Genomic DNA, 18,327 nt, shown 5'->3' with positions numbered 1-18,327 from the left:
CGCACAGAACATCCTGGAATGGAGATGTTCACCTGTGGTGACAAGGACGGGTCAGCGTCTCCTGGGGCAGGGTGGGCTCCACTACAAAGGGGCACCAGGGAGGTTTCTGCGGTAAGGAGGACAGTCCTTAGGACTTGACTGTGGTTATGGTTATAGAGGACATACAGTTGTCAAACCTCATGAAACACAGTGAGTACATTTTATGACGTGTAAATCATATCTCAATAAAGTCGGTTTTTAAAGTTTAAAGAAATCCCATAAGTCTTTTTTGTAGAAATTGATATGCCAAATCTAAAGTTTACACAAAAATACAAAGGGCCTAGGATAGCCAAAATGGTCAAATAATCATCTTTGGAAGAAGAACAATGCTGGAGGACTTAACACTGTATGTGATTTTGATAAGGACAGTGTGGTGTTGGCGTGAAGGTCAGCAACAAGATCCGTGGGACAGAACCATCCAGATGTAAGGAGTCCACACACATCGACTCCTGTTCTACAAAGGAGCCAGTGTGGTTCAGACGGGAGAAGAAAACCTTTTTAAAAGTCAGCAAATAAGTCTGGAACAACTGGATATCCATATTTGAGGAAAAATGGATCTTGATCTCTACCTCATTCTATGCACAAAAATTAAGATGGATCATATGCCAAAATATAAAATCTGAAACTATACAGCTTTAGAAAAAAATGGGAGAACTCTCCTCAACTTTGGGGTGAAAAAGATCAATTGGGACAGAGAAACTACTAACCAAACAGAAAAAAGATAAGTTGAAATTAGCCAAATTTTCTTTAGAAGATGAACAAGAAGTTATAGGCTTAGAGAAAATATTTAACTACTTCTACAAAGGACTTCTATCCGGGAAATACAAAGGATTCCTACACTCAATAACGGAAAGAAAGTCCAATTTAAAATTGCGCAAGACTTGTGAACAAATGTTTTACAAAGAAGGCACAGATGTGGATGGGCATGTGCCTGTGGACAAGCACGGATGCAGATGTGGACACACATGCATATACGCACAGATGTGAATCCGTAAAGGTGCTCAACATCACCAGTCATGGTGGAGTGCAAATCAAAACCACAGTGGGACACCAATTCACACCCACCAGAATTAAGTTAGGAAGACTGAAAACACCTGTCAGTGAGGACATGGGCAAGCACCCACCCACGAATGGGCGAACAAAATGGTGCAGCCACAGCGCAACAGCCCAGTTTCTTGTAACACTGAACATGCAGGGGTCACCTGACTCTGCGAGTCCGTTTCCAGGAATTTACCCTAAACAAATGGCAACATATGCACACAAACAGGCCTGAACAAGAATACTCACAGCTGCTTCACTGACGACAGCCAAAAACTGGAAACTACACGGAAGAATGGATAAACAACCTTGGAACGTCCCTGCTACGAAATTCTCTTCAGCAATAAAAAGGGTCAATAAACCAATGCCATACGAAATGTGAGCAAAAAAAATAAAATAAAAGCTGAGTTAGAAGCTACATGAAAAGAGTAATTGGTCCACTGCATGATCCTCTTTATAGAACAGGAAATATTAATCAACAGTGAACAAAACCAGAACAGGGCACACCTCTTGGAGGTGGGGACCCACTGGGAAGGAACAGGAAGGAATTTTCTGGGTGATCTCGCTAAGGAATGAGTTACATGGGCAAAGGCATTTGTCAAAACTTACTGAGTTGCACACATAAGAAGCTTGCACTTCACTATATATAGTTATACCTCATAAAAAATCTCAAAATCTGTATTATTTCATACTGCACACCAAATAAATTCCACTTGGAGTCAAGCGCTAACCTAAAAATACTAGAAAAAGGGCTGGAGAGTATTTTTATAATTTGGAAATGGGGGTCTTTCTAAATATAGTACAGTCATAAGACAGATTTTACCACATAAAAACTTTAAATTTGGCATGAGTATAAAGCTACAATATGTAAAGAGCTCATACAAGTCAGTAAGAAAAACATAAGCAACACAATAAAATGTTACACAAAGGCAGCTCACACAACAGGGAAGGCCAGTCTGTAATAAACATAAAAAGAGGCACTCAAAAGTGTATTAATCAAGGGACTGGGGAGGATGGGTGGGAAGGGAGGGATAAGGGGGGAAAAGGGGCATTACTCTTAGCACACATAATGTTGGGGGGGGCATGGGGAAGGCAGCATAGCACAGCGAAGACAAGTAGTGATTCTACAGCATCTGACTACGCTGATGGACAGTGACTGTGATGGGGTATGTGGGGGGGACTTGCTGATGGGGGGAGTCTAATAAACATATTACTCATGTACTTGCAGATTAATGATACCAAAATAAAAATTTTTTAAGTGCATTAATCATCAAAGAAATGCAAAATAACACAGTAAGGTATTGTGTTTGCTCTAGATGATCAGATAAAGTACAAGTGCAAGAAACCTCACGCAGGATGTGTGGAAATGTATCCTGCTGGTGGAGGCAAGAACTGGCACACATTTCACGGGTGGTGTTTTGTGACAGATCCCAAGGTGTGCGGCAGGTGACAAACCCTCGGGGCCGTTCTCTAGGAAGTACGGAACTCCTCTGCCCAGCAACACACCTCTGTCACTGGGATGCTGGAAACACCCTTGTGCATGACAGCGGGGATTTAACTGGGGCAGGCATTTGGGGACGGGCCTGCTGGGGTCCAACACGAGCCCAATTTTACCGCATGAAATGTGCGGCCCCAACCTTAAGGGAACAAACTGAACTGCAGCGGCCTGCGGGCGTGGCCTGCGTGGGGGCACCACGCACACCCAGAGGAAGGCAGGAGGGCGAGGATGGGTTATTTCTGGGGGACTTCACGTGCTTCTTCCAGTCTTATGTTGTTTGTGTTTGGGACATGAGAGGAGCAACTTTCACAGAAACAGCAGCAGCCCAGGTTGGCTGCGCACATCCCAGCACGTCTGGGTGGCTGCCTTTTGTGGGTCTTTTCCCTGCCCTGCCCGGCCTATGCCCATACCCCCAAAGCTACCTCGCCTGCACCCTTTTGCAGGCAGGGCCCCGCTGGGGCAGAGGCCGGCAGGCCCGCTCAGGGGAGCCGATGGCGCCGAGCAGCACAGGGTGGTCTCTGGGGCCAGGGGGCCGGCGTCAGCCCTTCAGAGCCTACGCCATGGCAGCTTGTTTCCAATGGCCCTGGGGGTTCCCCTCACCCCTCAGGCCTCCCCGACACCCCAAAGGTTTGCAACTAGATGGGTCCCAAATCAAGAGGAACTGGTCTGTACACCAAGCACTTGACACCAGTGCATGGATGGATGACCAGCACAGCCTTGGTCACCCGCACAGAGATGAGCTCAGTGCCAGAGGGAGCAGGGGCTGAGCCAGCAGAGGTGGGGGCTGCAGGGCCTAAAATCCAAGCTCCAGGTAGACCCTCTGCCGCCGCACTGCCTCTGGGATGAGCTCCAGCCCCCACCTTGCTGGACCCTCCCCACTAGTACAGCCCAGAAGACATGGCCACAGGCCCCGAGACCTGCCCCCAGGTCCACCCAGAGAGGGGTGGCCCTTTCAGGGCTGGGCATGTGCCCGCCTGAGCCCACAGGGAGGTACCAGTTTGGGCTACTTACACAGTGCAGGCGAGCATTACTGTTCCGGATAAATGTCTTGAACATCTACCTGGATAACTTCTGTGTAAAAAAAGGAAGCATGCGCTCCAAAATCTTGAGACTATAGACTATCTACTGTTAAAAGAACATATGGGATGTGAACAGTTCCCTGGAATGTGTTGTTTTAAATTGTCTGATTTTTCTCAAACTATTCAAATTCAGTTAGACAATATCCATCATATCATAGATAAGTTTTCACAAATGCTTAGGGTGCCTAACTGGTTTTCTTGGTTTCACTGGAGATGGCTGGTAATTGTATGTCTGCTTTGGTTATGTAACTATACTCCTATCATGTTAATGTGTGTGCGCAATTTAATTAGTAGTTTAAAACCTATACATGCTGAAGTTACTCTACAAGATATGTCAAAGAAATAACCAATCTTACCATGTTTTCTTGCGTCTGCTACTTCTATAGCTTTTCTTCTTCCTTCCTAATTACAACCCTTAAATAGAATCTGTGCCTCATATCAAATTTACCGAGTATCATAATTCTTCCAAGTGGTAAAGATACCTCAAGACAAATGCTGGGCATAGAAGCCACAGGGCATAAATCTGAAAAGAAGTAAAAAGCTAACCTTTTCAAACAATAAGGCTTCTCTCTCACTTACCAACTCTACATTTCCCTGTATGGCCCCGGAAGATGACTGGTTAGCCAGAGACGGGTAAGATTCCTCAAGGGAGGAACAACCTAAGACAGGCACAGTCGCAGGGGGGTCATCAGGTGAGAAATTGGGGATCAACAGAGGTGAGGCTTAGAACCTCACCCCACCGTTCTGAGAGAAATCTTCTGCATACGTGGATGTTTTATTGCCCTTGTCTAACTTGGATTAACACATAGTCTACAGGCACACACCTGATCATCTACATTTGCCCTCTTACAACACTAAACTATGTTTTCTACCTTTATCTTGTATCTACCTACCACTTCAGCATTTTATTAAAAATAATAATAATAATAATAATAAGGGAGAAATGTGGGATTCACATATAAATCAAGTATAAAAATCAAACGAATAATCATATCTGACTTGTTTATAGTTCATGATGCGTGATCAAAACCGAAAGTTTCTGTGATATGACTGCCCTTGTACTGTTCACCATGTAAGAACTTATTCACTATGTAAGAATTTGTTCACCATGTAAGAACTTGTTCGTTGTGCTTCAGAAGATCGGAGACTGATGAGAATTAGGCTTGGGGTGGATTAATGATTGTGCATTGAGTCCCCTGTACAGAATTTTATTGTTGTTAACTGTTAACAACCATTTGATCAATAAATATGAGATGCCCTCTCAAAAAAAAAAAAAAAAAAAAAAAAAAAAGTTAATTCCTCTGCAATATACCTACTAGGCAACCATCCACTGTGGTTTGTGAATTGATGTAAATTTGAACCAATTGTCCTACTTCCTGTGTTTAGAAAAAGGTCAGGGGGACAATTACAATGGCAGCCAACTTTGTCTAATCTTTTCATCTTTGGCAGGAAGTCTGAAATAAATGTTAATTGGGAAAATAAATAAATAAATAAATAAATAAATAAAAAAGGAAGCATGCAAGCAATTTCTTATTGCTTTTCCAGGCTCCCTGGTGACTGGGGCCAGCCCTGCATAGCCAGCATGCGTGGTGGTGTTGGGACTAAGGGTCCCTGAGGGGGGCGATGGCCACAGCTGGCCCGGCCAGAGGATGGGCCCCAACTCTCTGCACATGAAAGCAGCCCCAACTCGGGATTCTGAGGACTCACCTGGTGTGGCCCCATTGGCCTCCAGGACGCCTGGGGCCGGCCACTGGCAGACGCGCACACACAGACCCACAGGCAGGCTCTCCGCATGGCTCCCCTCGGGCAGGTGTGGGGGACGGGGCGGTGGCTCGAACACGTGTGCCGGGGCCGGGTGGCCGTGGGGGACCCTGTGGGCACCACACCACACGGGAAGCGCAGGTGTTTCACAGAAACCAGCTGCAACATGATATCGTAATAAAAACTTCATTTAAAGGATATCTTTTTTTATTGATTTCATTGAAAACAGAACAAGAAATGGTCAGAGCCAAAGACTGCTCTTCTCTTAAAACCGTCAAAACATTTCAACAGAAAAAAATAAACATGATGCATTATGAATGTTTTAGAAGAGTTGCACCAAAAAAACCCCACTGTTACTGCACTAATTACAGTATTTAAAAAAGTATATATGCCAAAGAAAAGTATATGACCTGGCAGCCACCACACAAAAGGTGATGGCAATTTATTCACACTACAAGGCTAACATTTTTATAAAAGGTTTTTCCTGCATTTTATTCTAAAATCACTTTGTTCTCTTTATACAGTTGACAGTTTATTTTCACATGGTGAGTAGAAACCACACCAGAATCAGCACCATTGTCTGTGTTTGTGTTTATTTGTCCTAATGTTCAGTAATGGTAGAAAATAAATCAGTTTATTCATCATCATAGCATGTGGCTTAAAGACCAACAGAAGGCACCAGTGTCAGCACACTGGCGGGGCTGGTGTGGGTCCTCCGGGACCATGGTCCTCTGCACCCCCAACCTCCTCCTTGAAAAGAAATGCATTAGAGGTCTGACAGGACTAGGCATAGGATTTCCTTAAGAAGCCGGCCCACGTTTTCTTCAAAGTCAGTGGTGGCTTGCCCCAGGCCTCCTGGATCATGGTTGGGACGGCATCTGCGTGGTGCCTGGGAACTGGCACCAGCCACGCAGCCGGTGGGCACCACACGGGGGAGTCTGGGCCTACAGGACTTTGCCAACAAGCCTGCAGCGGGACAGGAACCACGCGGAGCAGGAGAACGAGAAACGTGGAAAACGACAAGATCACCATCAGGACTCACAGCTCACAGCTGCGTGGACCATGGGGTTCTACAGCGTTTTCCCCACGGGCCTCAGCTCAGACCCTCTGGCCCCAGATGGGGACCCTCGACTCTTCCCTCCTCTAAATCGCAGCATGCACGGATCTGTGCACAGTGCCGTGGCCACGGCTCAGAGTGGGTCCGCGGTGGTCGAGCTGGTGTCGGGCAGGCCGTTCTCCTGGGCCTCCTGGGCGGCGCTGGCCTGCCGCTGCGCCAGGGCTGTGCTGGAGTGCTGGCACTTGGGGGAGCCGCACTGGCAGCTGAACAGCTTGCCCTTGATGCTCCAGAAACGCTCCCCGTAGTCGAACCTGGGGAGAGAGCACAGCTGAGGGCAGCACGGAGCCGGCGGGCTCAGCCGGGTGTGCTGCCCCCTTCCTGGTGGGGAACTGACGGTGGAAACCAGGACGAGCACCTACCCCAGCTGCTCCCCGGCCTCTATCAGGCGTGTGCTGAAGAAGGCGATGCGGGGAAAGCGCAAATCCTGGTGCGACATGAACGCGCGCACAGGCACCAGGTTGGGCTCGCAGTGGTGGTTGATGAAGCGGCTGACGTTGCCGTAGAAGCGCGCGTCGATGCAGTACACCTCTCCGTCCTGTGGGGCAAGGGGAGGCGCTGCACTCGGGGCGTGGCAAGGTCACAGGCACAACCTAGGGCCCCCCTGGCAGGGCAGGCAGAACGAGTCCCAAGAGGACGCCGCGCCCCCACGGGTGGGGCAGACGACCACACACAGAGCGGGGATGGCACTGACCCCCGAGCTCTGATGCCACCAGCACCAGGAGGGGGCCAGGAAGGGACCCACACCCCTCAGAGACTCAGTGACGGGGAGGCCTGCAGTGATTGGAGGAGCCAGGGGTGCTGGACAGGAGCCAGAGGGCAGAGGGCGAGGGGACGAGGGATGGGAAGCTGCACTGAGGCTGGGGGCTGCCTGGCTGCCCAGAGGGGACTCTTCAGACAGCAATTACAGCATGAATCCCATGATGCCCTCCTGGCCCTGCAGCACAAGCGGTCAGGGTCCCAGTGGCTCCATGTCCCCTGCCCCAGAGTCGCGTGACCCCAAAGGGACACCAGGATGACCATGAGAAAGGTGGCCAGGGTCCTGGTCTAACCACACAAGCCTTTAAAAAATGGAGTTTTCTCTGGAAAGATCCACAATGCCAGAAGTTGCTGCTGGCATGGTCAGAGGGGCTGAGTGGCAAGGAAATGCAGGTGGCTCAAGACAGCCAGTGAGGACATGGAACCCCCATCCTGGCTGAATTCCACGCAACTGCACCCTGACTCTGGCCCACAGACTCTACCTGCTAAGTTTGTGGCGTTAGTAATAAAGCCACAGGAACAGAGCAGCCTGGAGGGAAGGGCCAGGTGACAGCGAGCAGGGGCTTCCCCCAGGGTGTGCGTCCCCAGGCGCCCCAGACACCAGGCCATGTCATTAACCAAAGGCCAAAAGGTACTCAAGGCCAAGAGAAATTAAAGACCTGGCCAACAAAGGCTGAGGTGTCCTGATGACCTGCCCCCAAAGACCCCCACTTCCTGACATATCCCAAAGACACACGGGCTCTGAGCTCTGCCCCTAGGCATGATGGGCTGAGCCTGCAGGTGCTCCCACCCTGCATATTCACTAGCCACTGTGACCACACGTCCTGAGAGGGATGAGCAGGGACTCTGGCCGGTGGCGAGCCTGCATCTGCGGGCCTGTCGATGGCCTGAGGCCCACCTGGATGAAGCACAGGCTGAGGGGCCCATCAGGAAGCCCCTCGTGTGTTACCAGGAGAGCACAGCTGGGCACTCACAACCGTAGAGCCCCCATGTCAGCGTTACCAACCCAAACAGCTTGGCACACGAGAAACCAAGGAAGCAGCACACTCTGTAGCTACAGGAAGATCAAGTGAGCCCAGCCTGACACGCAGCACATGCACACTGGCTGGCGAGGGGCTCCAGAGCGCTGCGAAGGCCCTCCTCCAAGTGAAGAAAGCATGAACACCTCAGAGAAGTGGGAAGTCTCAGGAACAAGAAAGAATCAAATGGAAATTCTCCATTGAAATGCCCTGCTGGTAAAGCCATCACCAGATGGATGAGCAGAGGCTCAGAGACCCGAGTGCAGAGACTGAACGCAAAGGGGGCAGCGGCTGACATCAACCCGCGTCCCCGGTGGGGTGAGGACAGGCCGCCTGTGCTGATGGTCCGGCGACACCCAGCCGCATTGCCGCGAAGAACACAGGCTGTGAGGCGTGCTGGGCAGGTTTCTGCGCTCCTACACGCGTCACCTTGGCAGGAGGGCCAGCAAGGGGATGCACAGAGTGGCACAGACTCTGCATCTCAATCTAACCTTTAATGTGCCTTTTCATTTTAAAGCATGTGATACTTAACACAATCAGAAAATTTAAGGATTTAGAACCAAGACGAAGGAGCATCGCCTTGTACCGAGGGGGCAGCCCCACTGCCCGCAGAGCTCGTCCCTGTGCGCCCTTGGGGAGGCGTGGTTGCCAAGGCGAGCTGCGGTGCTCTGGTCACCCGGGAGGCTCTGCGAGGAAGCCTGCCACTTGCATGCGGGCCAGAACACCCACACCAACACACTTCCTGAAGCTCATTCACTCCATAGCTCTGTTATCTGACAGCTGAGCCCCAGGCCAAAAGCATCCAGTGGAAGAAGAGCCTGGCCCCTAAGGAATCGCCCACAGGACAGGGCAGGACAGCCGCGCCCAAGGTCCCGGAATGCACGGAGGCTGGAGGAAGCCAGTCAGACTGGGTGCCTGCTGGCCAGCAGGGAAAACCTGAGCATCAATTAGAATGGCGACAACCTGCCCCCATAAGAAAGCCCACGTGCCCACAGCAACAGGCAGAGTAGAGAGGCCGTAACCTTCCCTGAGGGCAGGAGGGCAGGGCCACAGCAGCATTCCCCCGTGGCCCCCAAGGAGTGGCTCAAAGCCCAGGTCTGGGTGGAAAGGTTTTTTTCAAACATCAGAATTAGTTAATAAATGTAGCACCTCACGCTATCAGCAGGAGAGAGGACAAGGGAGGTGGCCCCTGAGGGACATGGGGACAAACCCACACTTGGGGTTTCTGCAGGATGGCTGGTCCCTGAGATCAGGTACCTCATCAGGTGTGGAGAACACTGCCTGTGATAAGGAGAAACACAGCGGCCACGGTACTCAGAGTAAGGTGCTCCAGGGTGGGCTGCCGGCGGGTCTGGGACGCGTGGGGAAGGCGGGGAGACCAGGCATGAACCGTGCTGCAGGAGGCGGTCCCGCCGGGCGGGACGATGATGCTCGCAAGGCATGTTCACAGGCACATGGGACACCAGCAGTGGTGAAATGCAAGTCTGTGACCAACTTTCATCAAAGACACAGGTGAAATGGACAAAGCAAGACAGGGACGACTGCTGGATTCCAGGATGACACCAGGGCCCTGGCTACGCTGGCTTCTCCACTGTTCTGTCCATTCAAAAATTTCCATAATGTGAAGTGAAAAGGGAATTATCCACAAGAGTAAGAAAAAGGAATCCCTGGAAGAAGGGGTGGAAGTGGAACGTGTTTTCATTTCTTTCTTTTTGTAAGTCAGAGACCAAAGGGCCTGCCAAGAGTGGGCGCCTGCAGAAGAAGGTGCAGCCGCAGGCCCCAGCAGGCAGGACAGAAGGGAGGCTAGGCTGCTAGCGTGCTGACGGGGAGGCTGGGGTCTGGGGCAGGGCCGGCTCCAGAAAGGAGCACAGAGAGCCCACAGTTGCATCAGGGATTGGCGGGAGGTCTGGGAGCTCGCACAGCAGCCAAGCAGAGGGCTGGCCCGTTGGCTGAGTCTGATGGTCACCGACCAGGCTTGGATCAGCAATCTGCCTTTACAGAAACCCTGGTCCAGAGACTTCAAGACAGAGAAGTCAGGCAGCCCCCCAGACAGAAGGGAGGAGTGGGGCGAGCCGCCAGCCTGGGATTCTGCTTGGGAAGGCTCTGGCACGGGGCTGCAAGCTGACACCCCAGGGGAGGCCTGGGGACACCCAGGGGACCTTCCTCCCTCCTGGCCTTGGGTAACGACTCTGTGCACTGACCTGGCCCAGGGATGTCGGCAGCTCTTAGCTCTGGGCTGCTACAAGGAGCACACAGAGCCAGGGGAACAGTGAGGCGAGACCCACTGACTGGGCCTGCCAAGGACACCTAGAGAGCCTTACACAACTTTAATAAAAGACAAGTGGCAGGAAGACATCTGTCTGAAAGACAGGGACCTCGCTCAGCAGAGAAGAGCCCACAGGGCTGCTAAAGGGCCCACACCTCCAGCACGGTGTCATGCTGAGTGCCAGAGTGGCTGAGTGACGAACCTCAATGAAGCCGTCAGCATAGGACTTACCCTCCCACCAGAAGCACAGAGAGGCCTGGCAAAATCTGGGGACACCATTTTACAGTTTCTGACGAGGCCAAACATCACTTACCATGTGGCCCCCCCGGAGGTGAAGATGCCCCCAACAGCTGTATGCTACTGCTCATGGCAGCTCCTACTGCCAACAACTGAGGGCAGGCTGAGATTTATTCATTTTTTTATTGAATGAGACCTGACAACTCGGAGCCTCACCAGACCTGCTACCCAAGGCAGAGGAGCCAGAACACAACAGGCCCCATGCTGCACGATCCCCTCCACACAGCGTTCCGGAAAAGGCTGAACTGGGTGACAGAAGAGGCTGGGGTGGCTGTGAGCTGGGGGCAGGAACCCCAGCCCTTGAGCTTGCTTCTTGCCAACAACGCTGTGAAGGCACAGAGTACTGCCTGAGATAGCGCCTGCCAGGAAGGCCTGGCAGCTGGTCGTCAACAAGTGCTGGCAGCCACGGGAGGGAACCGCAGTTCCTCTGGGGAGCCAAGTGCGCCACGGCTCACAGCCAGCAACAACGTGGGCACCTCAGTCCTACAGCCAAGAGCTGAGGTCTGACAGCCACCATGTGAGCCCAAGGACCTGTCCAAGGCCCAACAGGACGCAGCCTGGCAACACCCACCAGCCCCAATGGGCACACTGACGCCTGCCCCACAGCAACAGAGCCCCAACAGAAGACACGTGTCCCAACTAGAAGAAGGGTACACGTAAGAGCGTGAACTTGCTGCACGTAAAATATGCCTGAATAAATCTGATTTTTAAGAATCAAGAACACACACACACTCAGCAAACTAGTGCTGGAAGGGCACCTACTGGAAGCCCACAGCTCACATCGCACTTAAGGGCCAAAGCAGGAACACCTTTACCGGACAGCACAGAGCACAGTGAGCATGCCCCCCACGCCCACGGCCCCATGGAGGCCAGTTGGGCACCAGGCAAGGATGCGAAGGTGCAGACTGGAAAGGGGAAGGTAGATCTGTCGTTACCACAAACAGCACAGTTCTGGACCCAGAAAATCCCAAAGAACCTTAAGAATCGCTGCTAGAATTGGCACGTGGATTCAGCAAGGCCAGGATGAGAGGCATAGACCATTCACATAAACCAGAGGCAACTGGAAATGCAATAAAGAGCGGCACTGTTTCCAAAGGCCTGAAACGCACAGAACGCTCGGGAATGGATTCAAGGCAACGTCTGTAAGATCGGACGCTGGAGGCTGCAGAGCTCTGCAGACCTCGCCATGACCTGGGACCTGATGCTGATGGGACAAAGGCCATCAGCACCCCTGGACTCATCAACAGACTGGACGTGATCCCATTACAACTCCAGCAGCCTCTTTTTGTACAGACACGCCGGTCCTAAAATGCATATGGGAATGCCAGGAAGGGCAAAGGCATCTGAGAGAACGGAGGCCTCGGCACTGGCCCGAGGCTCCTCCCCTGGCCGTGGTCACGGGAAAGCAGCGTGGACCACAAGCTTGGCACAGTCCGGAGGCAGCCAAGGGCCTCTGGCGATGGCACAAGCAGAGGCCCATCCAGCAGCCCTGCAGCAGGGACAAGCCGCACACAAGTTCACTCGACATAAAAGCTAACAATGTACAAATCGCAGAGAAAGGAAAAAAATCTCGAAAACCTTGCAGCAGGGATTTCTTAGGAAAAGAAAGCTTGAGCAAATAAGAAGACGAAGAGGCCCAGGCTGGAAAACATGGCTAACAAAGGCCACACATCGGGGAATGCAGAGCTCTTAGGCTCAGAAGAAAAGCGATAATTAATGGCCAATAAAGTTCAAAAATGTCTTCAGAGAAGATCTACAGAGCCAGGGAAAACGTAAGAAGATGCTCACATTCACAGCCGGAGGCAGCGCCAATTAAAGCCAGAGCACCTGGGGGTCTTGCTGCTGCTGGTGGTGCTGTGAGGTGCTGCACCTGCTGGGAGAACCGTTCCGCCCTTTCTTCTGAAGCTGTCACACATACGCTCACCAGGTGGCAGTAATTCCACACCTGGGGATTTCCCCAAAGCCCCCAAACTCACATCTAGAAGAAGCCTACGATCACGTAAGGGCAACCCTGACACACCGGGTCCATGGAAGGTGGGCGGCACAACCCGGCCCAGCCGTTGGGGGATCACACACACAGCTGGCAGGTCCCATGCTTGGGGAGCTACAGGAAAGTCTCATGCAGGCAAGACACTGCGGAGCAGCCGGAGCGGAGGGGCACAAGGCCTGGGGGGCCTGGAAATGTTCTCCTTAGATGGGAGTGTGCTGACACACATGCTTGTCAGACTGAAACCACGTAAAACAAAAACAAACCTGAAAACACTTAAACTTACCCTGTATGAACTAATCGCAATAAAGTTGATCCAAGAAGAAAAAACATCAAAAACCTTTTGGATAAATAAAACTACCAAACAAAAGACATACCAGATAACACCACAGAAAACCAGAGTGCTCCTGCGTGACAAAGACCATGTGAAAGGACTTGGCGCTGCGACCCGGGGGTGGCAGGCGAGCCCACGCCCGCAGGAGGCACATTTCATGACCTACAGAGAGGCTCCCGGAAAGTTGCGGCAGGCGGGGACTAACGCGGGGCAGGCCGCCCAGGGCCGCAGCAGACCGGGCACCTGGTCGGGACGAGAGCCGCCTGCCGTGCAGTGGGCGAGCTCGGGCGTCTCCAGCGGCCGCAGTGCCCAGCAGCCACGTGGGGAGGTCGGCTGAGCCGCACAGCCCAGGGCAGCTCACCTACAGGGAAAGGCACACGCACACGTCCCAGGTCCCAGGAGACAGTGGGTTGTCTGCGCATCCTGGCAACCCTGGGTTCTAAGACCTTATTTAGGCTGTTACAAAACCCCATGGGTATACAGGAAAAAGACCAATAATAGGATAAAAGTAAAAATGTCTTCTGTTTACTAAAAGGCGCACTTCCTTAGGAAGTGAACAAGCCACAGAGGGAAGAGATCCACAAGACACACAAGTCAGAGAACCTTCCAGACGTATGAGGAGCCGCCGCACACCAGGCAGCCAGCTCTACACGTGGGGGCAGGAGGTGGGCAGGGGTGCCCAGGGAGGCCTGCCTGCAGCCAACCCGCAGCTCACAGTGCCGCACATGCTCACACATGCGGGGCGGGGGCACTGGGGCGGGTCTGGCTCTGTGCCTGGGTGAGTAGTGTCTGAGCTACAGCCTCCAGGACACAGACCTCCCTTCTGCGGAACACCTGACCTCTGATAGGGCGGTTGCCGGAGGGCCTGACCTTGGGGTTCCGGTCCAGGGCTCTGGCCCCTGCCTCCCCTGAATCTGCTCGCATGGGCAGCAACTGAAGCTCCAGGCAGCTCTCCAACAGGCAATCTGTGACTGAAGACGTGACACCGGGACCCCGGGCAGGAGAGAGACAGTCAGGAACCTCCGGAAAGCAGGGCCCCTACTCTTCCAGCACCAGGAGGGTGGCTGGGGATACGGAGGGAGGAATCTGCGCTGTCATGCATGGGCTCCTTACCCCCACACAGGGCTTGCTCAGTCGCTGCACATACAGCCACTCAGGTGGCTGTGGGGGCTGTGGGGGCTGTGGGCTTGAACCCAAAATGAAAAGCTGGGTTTCAGAAAGTCGAGTGACATGTCTGGGGCCTGACGCTCTGATGCGAGGAAATCTGCTCAGTGTACGAGCTTGGGGACCTGCTGGTCAAGGGTCCACCTGAAGATGCCCCCAGAGCTCTGATCAGAGAAGCAGAGCCAGTCGGTCTGGACGGGGAAGGGAGGGCGGGGCAGGGCAGGGGAAGGGGCGTGATGCTGGTGGGGGTGGGTGCGCAGGCCTCCTCGCCAGCACAGACTGCGCCGAGCCGCACAGCCACACTTGCTCTTCAGACCCCAATCCCCAAACACGTTACCTTGTTGTCAAGATCAAAGAGGTAAGAATCTTCTTCCCGGACATCAGCTTCTGAATCAGAGATGAGCTCCCCCACGTACCTGTGGGGAGCGAGTGCAGATGAAAATGGGGTGGTGGCTCACCACCCCACCTCAGCACCAAGGGCATGGGTCAACTCTGGACCCCACATGAGGCTGCACTGGGGCCAGGCACTAGGTTCCTTCTACCTGACCAAGGACCTGAATGACCCTCCCTGGAAAATCAGACGTTAACGACATCCTAAACCCATCCTGAGTTGGAGCAAAGTGCAGGCAGGAAACTAGAAGGGAGAGCGGGGGCTGAGCAACACATGTGGTTTCCTGGACACCGGGGGTGCCCCTGTAGGGCCATGGAGCCCCTGCCGGGTGAGTGGTGCCCTCATACAGGCACACTGCCCCACACTGCATCCCCTGGGAGCAGGCACAGCTGGTAGCCCTGGGGCGAGCCAGGCACTCACTTACTCGCAGACAAAGGTGCCCGGAGGGATGTCCTGCAAAGACCGCACGCCCCAGCCCATGTTCTGTGTCCGGTAGAGCTGCAGCCTCGCCCTGGAAAACAGGTCAGCCACTCGCGGTCATCCACAGCGCTCAACTCACACCTGGTTATGACCCCGAGGTGGCAGGACGGTGGCTTTGTGTCTGAAAGGCTGTGCCCCCACCCCTCCCTGAGCAATGGAACAACGACCCCCCCATGAGCCCATGAGCCAGGAAGCTGGGGGGCCTCAGAAATCGGCCTGGCTGTCCCCCTCCGGCCTCAGTCTCCTCACCTACAAGCCTGGCCAAGATACTGGGTCTCAACCAACACCAAAGGCTAAGGCTCCTGCCCGCACCAGGCTGCGAGGCAGGTCCACGTGGGCCTCAGGCTGGCCACAGGACAGAGCTACCCTACCTGGTGCTCTTCCAGGCCCTAAGAGCCATGCATCCAGCCTGTCTACCTGTGCGTCCAGGGGCCCTTGTGGGACAGACATGTCTGCCCTCACATCAGGACTTTCCACCACACGAGGACAGAAAAGGGTAGGCTGGTCACAAGCGCCTTTCGATTACAGACATCCAGAAACCCCCCAATACTACCAAAATTCGTGTTCAGCTGAACGTACACAGTCCATAGATCTACCCTTACAACTGGAGGAGCTCTGAGATCACCTAAACTGAGACACATTCCAGGGGCAGGTTCACATGTCTGGCTCTGGGTGGTCAGGGTGCTGTGGGAGAGGATCTGAGCCTGGCCAGGCCTCCCTGGACCAAGCACCCAAGTGACTCAGGACAAGGAGTCCAAGAGGTTTCACACCAGACGCCATTGCTCTGTGGGCCAGAGGAGCTCAGAGCAGGCGGCCTGCCAGAAGGTGATAGGAGTGTTGAAACAAAACTAAAAGGGTTGTCGCGGCCACAGGTGAGTGTAAGCAACCTCTGCCACTTAGCCTGTAAGAGGGCCTGCCAGAGGTAAAGGTTTGGGGAAACCATCCTCTCCACACACGCACATGACACACGGACACACCCCACTCTTGTCTTTGTGAGACACACATGAAACAGCTTCTCGACAAACTCGATTCATTTTAAGATATTCTGAACAGAGACCCGTGGCCTCACCCGGCCCCGAGTTCAAACCCCGCCTTCGAGCTGCGGCCACAGGGGCGCCCACCTCAGGCCATTCTGCACCACACGGTTCCGGCAGTTTCTCCAGCAGGAGCAAGCATGGTTGCACTCGAAGAGCAAGGGGGGCTCGGCCATGTTGAACTCTGGCAGCAGCCGCCCATCCTGGGGACAGACGTGCAGTCGGGATGAGGGCGGCCTGTCACTCCCAAGAAATAACTCACACCAACATGTTGTTACAAACTGAAAACTGATGTAAAAATGCTGGTTTCCTTGGGTAAGAGGTAAAGTCATGCATTCTGTTACAGAAGGGAAGCATCAAACCAGGAGTCCATGCAGCTCTGGGAACACCCTGCGCAGCCCTCCCAGGCCCCCGACTATGGCCACTGTCACCCACCCCACTAGCCAGCCTCCCCCGGCCCTCCAGTGCTCCCTGGACCCCAGCCCAGCCTCCAGACTGGACCACCTCCATTCTGCACCCTCAGCCCTGCTGCCCCGCCATCACCCAGCTCTGGAGGGACCCAGCTGCCTGCCTTCCTGTCCTACATCACAGACAAGGCAAAGCCACTGGGGACACACTGGGTGAGCCTGACACGCCCCCACCTCAGAGGCTGCTCTGAACAGTTACAACTTTCTTCCGCCCACACACCTGTTTCCTCCCCACCCCAGGACGTCCGGCTCCTGCCCACCAGTGACCTCGGAACTCCCAAGCAAGGACTCCCAGACAGCCACCTCCGCCTCTCCGGGCAGCACCCGCTGGCCACTCCCAAGCCCACGGCCACCCCTGCCACCTCCAGGCAGCCACAAGGAATGGCTGGCTTTGACCCCAAGACCCTGCCTCAGCCCACTTTCTCCCTGTCTGCCTGTCCCTGGCTGGCTTCCTCAGCTGACCCCCCCACACGACTCCTCTCCAAAGCCAGCCTCGGAGCCACGGTGGAATCAGAGGGCGGCCACACTGCTTCCGTAAACCACAGTCACCAGAGCTTACTGCACAAGCACATGGGCGGCCGCAGCGCACTCACCTTGTCGTACCAGCAGCGCACACTGAGCTGGCCGCACATGCAGTTGCTGGACGAGCAGTCGTCTATGCACACACAGTACTGGGGAGGCAGGCAGCTCCCATCAGGAGCAGGCCGCCCACCCGTGACCTCACATCACATCGCTTGGAGGAGAGGTGAGTGCTCCCCCCCGTTCTCAAGGACAAGGGATGTGTGGCCCCTTGGGAAGGAGGGCGTGTGGCCGAGCAGAGTGTTCAGCCAGAGACACGCTGGGAGCTCCCGGGAGGGGCCCTGAGGGACTGGAAGGAGGCAGGGGAGGCAGTGAGGTCAGCAGCAAGGCACAGCCCCAGGAAGGAACTGGAAAAGGCCGCTGCACTCAGGCCTGAGGCTCAGTGGGGAGGCAGGGGCCAGAGCCGCACCCCGAGCGCGGGTACAAGGCCACATCCGACACCAGCCTGGGATGAAAGGAGGCTGGGGAACCCAGCTCGCAGCACGGGTGCCTTGCGCTCGAGGGGTCCCCTGAACCACCACTCACGGGGGACACTTGGCGTTGCTCTGAGAACCAAGGACCCAAACGGGATGCAGGGTCTGTTTTCTGGGAGGATCTCATCTGCCTTCCAACTTTCCTGGGAGGCAGCCGTGGGAGTAGCAGGTCTTCCTGGGGAAATGTCCATGGGCCCTGGTCCCAGAGACTTGCTGTCTCGCCAGGGAAACTGGCCCTCCGCCCACCATCACTGACCTGCAGGTGGGTGATGTTCCTGTCAATGTTCATGGGGGATGTCACGCAGTTCTGAGAAACATACTTGTAGTTGCTGGGGCATGGCTCGCTGTCCACAGCGTTGACACATGGGATGGGGATGCGCTCATAGCCTCGAGCAATGTCTCTGCCGGGAAAGAGGAGTTACCTTTTGTGGTGACACGTGCTGCCCCAGACTGGTAGAGAGCACAGCAGGGCAGCTGCCAGGCCCAGGGAAGGGGGCATCCCAACCCCTTCTGGCCCGTGTCAGCGGGGGCGGGGGGAACGCCCCTCA

The 18,327-nt window shown here is 54.2% G+C and overlaps 1 protein-coding gene across 11 annotated transcripts in view; it reads right to left on the bottom strand.

Annotated features, from left to right (window-relative positions):
- Positions 1-5,585: 5,585 nt before the first annotated feature.
- The window catches only part of EHMT1 (euchromatic histone lysine methyltransferase 1), a 142,901-nt gene continuing 130,159 nt past the window's right edge, over positions 5,586-18,327 (bottom strand). For all 11 annotated transcript variants that reach the window (XM_036900715.2, XM_036900707.2, XM_036900711.2 and 8 more), the window contains 7 exons: positions 18,036-18,180; positions 17,321-17,398; positions 16,348-16,463; positions 15,171-15,257; positions 14,693-14,771; positions 6,892-7,067; positions 5,586-6,783 (listed from right to left, as the gene is read on the bottom strand). In XM_036900715.2, coding sequence (XP_036756610.2) covers positions 6,606-6,783; positions 6,892-7,067; positions 14,693-14,771; positions 15,171-15,257; positions 16,348-16,463; positions 17,321-17,398; positions 18,036-18,180 — 859 coding nt within the window. In that variant the 3' untranslated portion in view covers positions 5,586-6,605. The remainder of the gene's footprint in view (positions 6,784-6,891; positions 7,068-14,692; positions 14,772-15,170; positions 15,258-16,347; positions 16,464-17,320; positions 17,399-18,035; positions 18,181-18,327) is intronic.

This window comes from Manis pentadactyla, chromosome 3 (assembly GCF_030020395.1).
Source record: "Manis pentadactyla isolate mManPen7 chromosome 3, mManPen7.hap1, whole genome shotgun sequence".
Taxonomy (NCBI): Eukaryota; Metazoa; Chordata; class Mammalia; order Pholidota; family Manidae; genus Manis; species Manis pentadactyla.
Note: the sequence above shows the minus strand (reverse complement) of the source record. Positions and strands in the feature narration are given on the sequence as shown.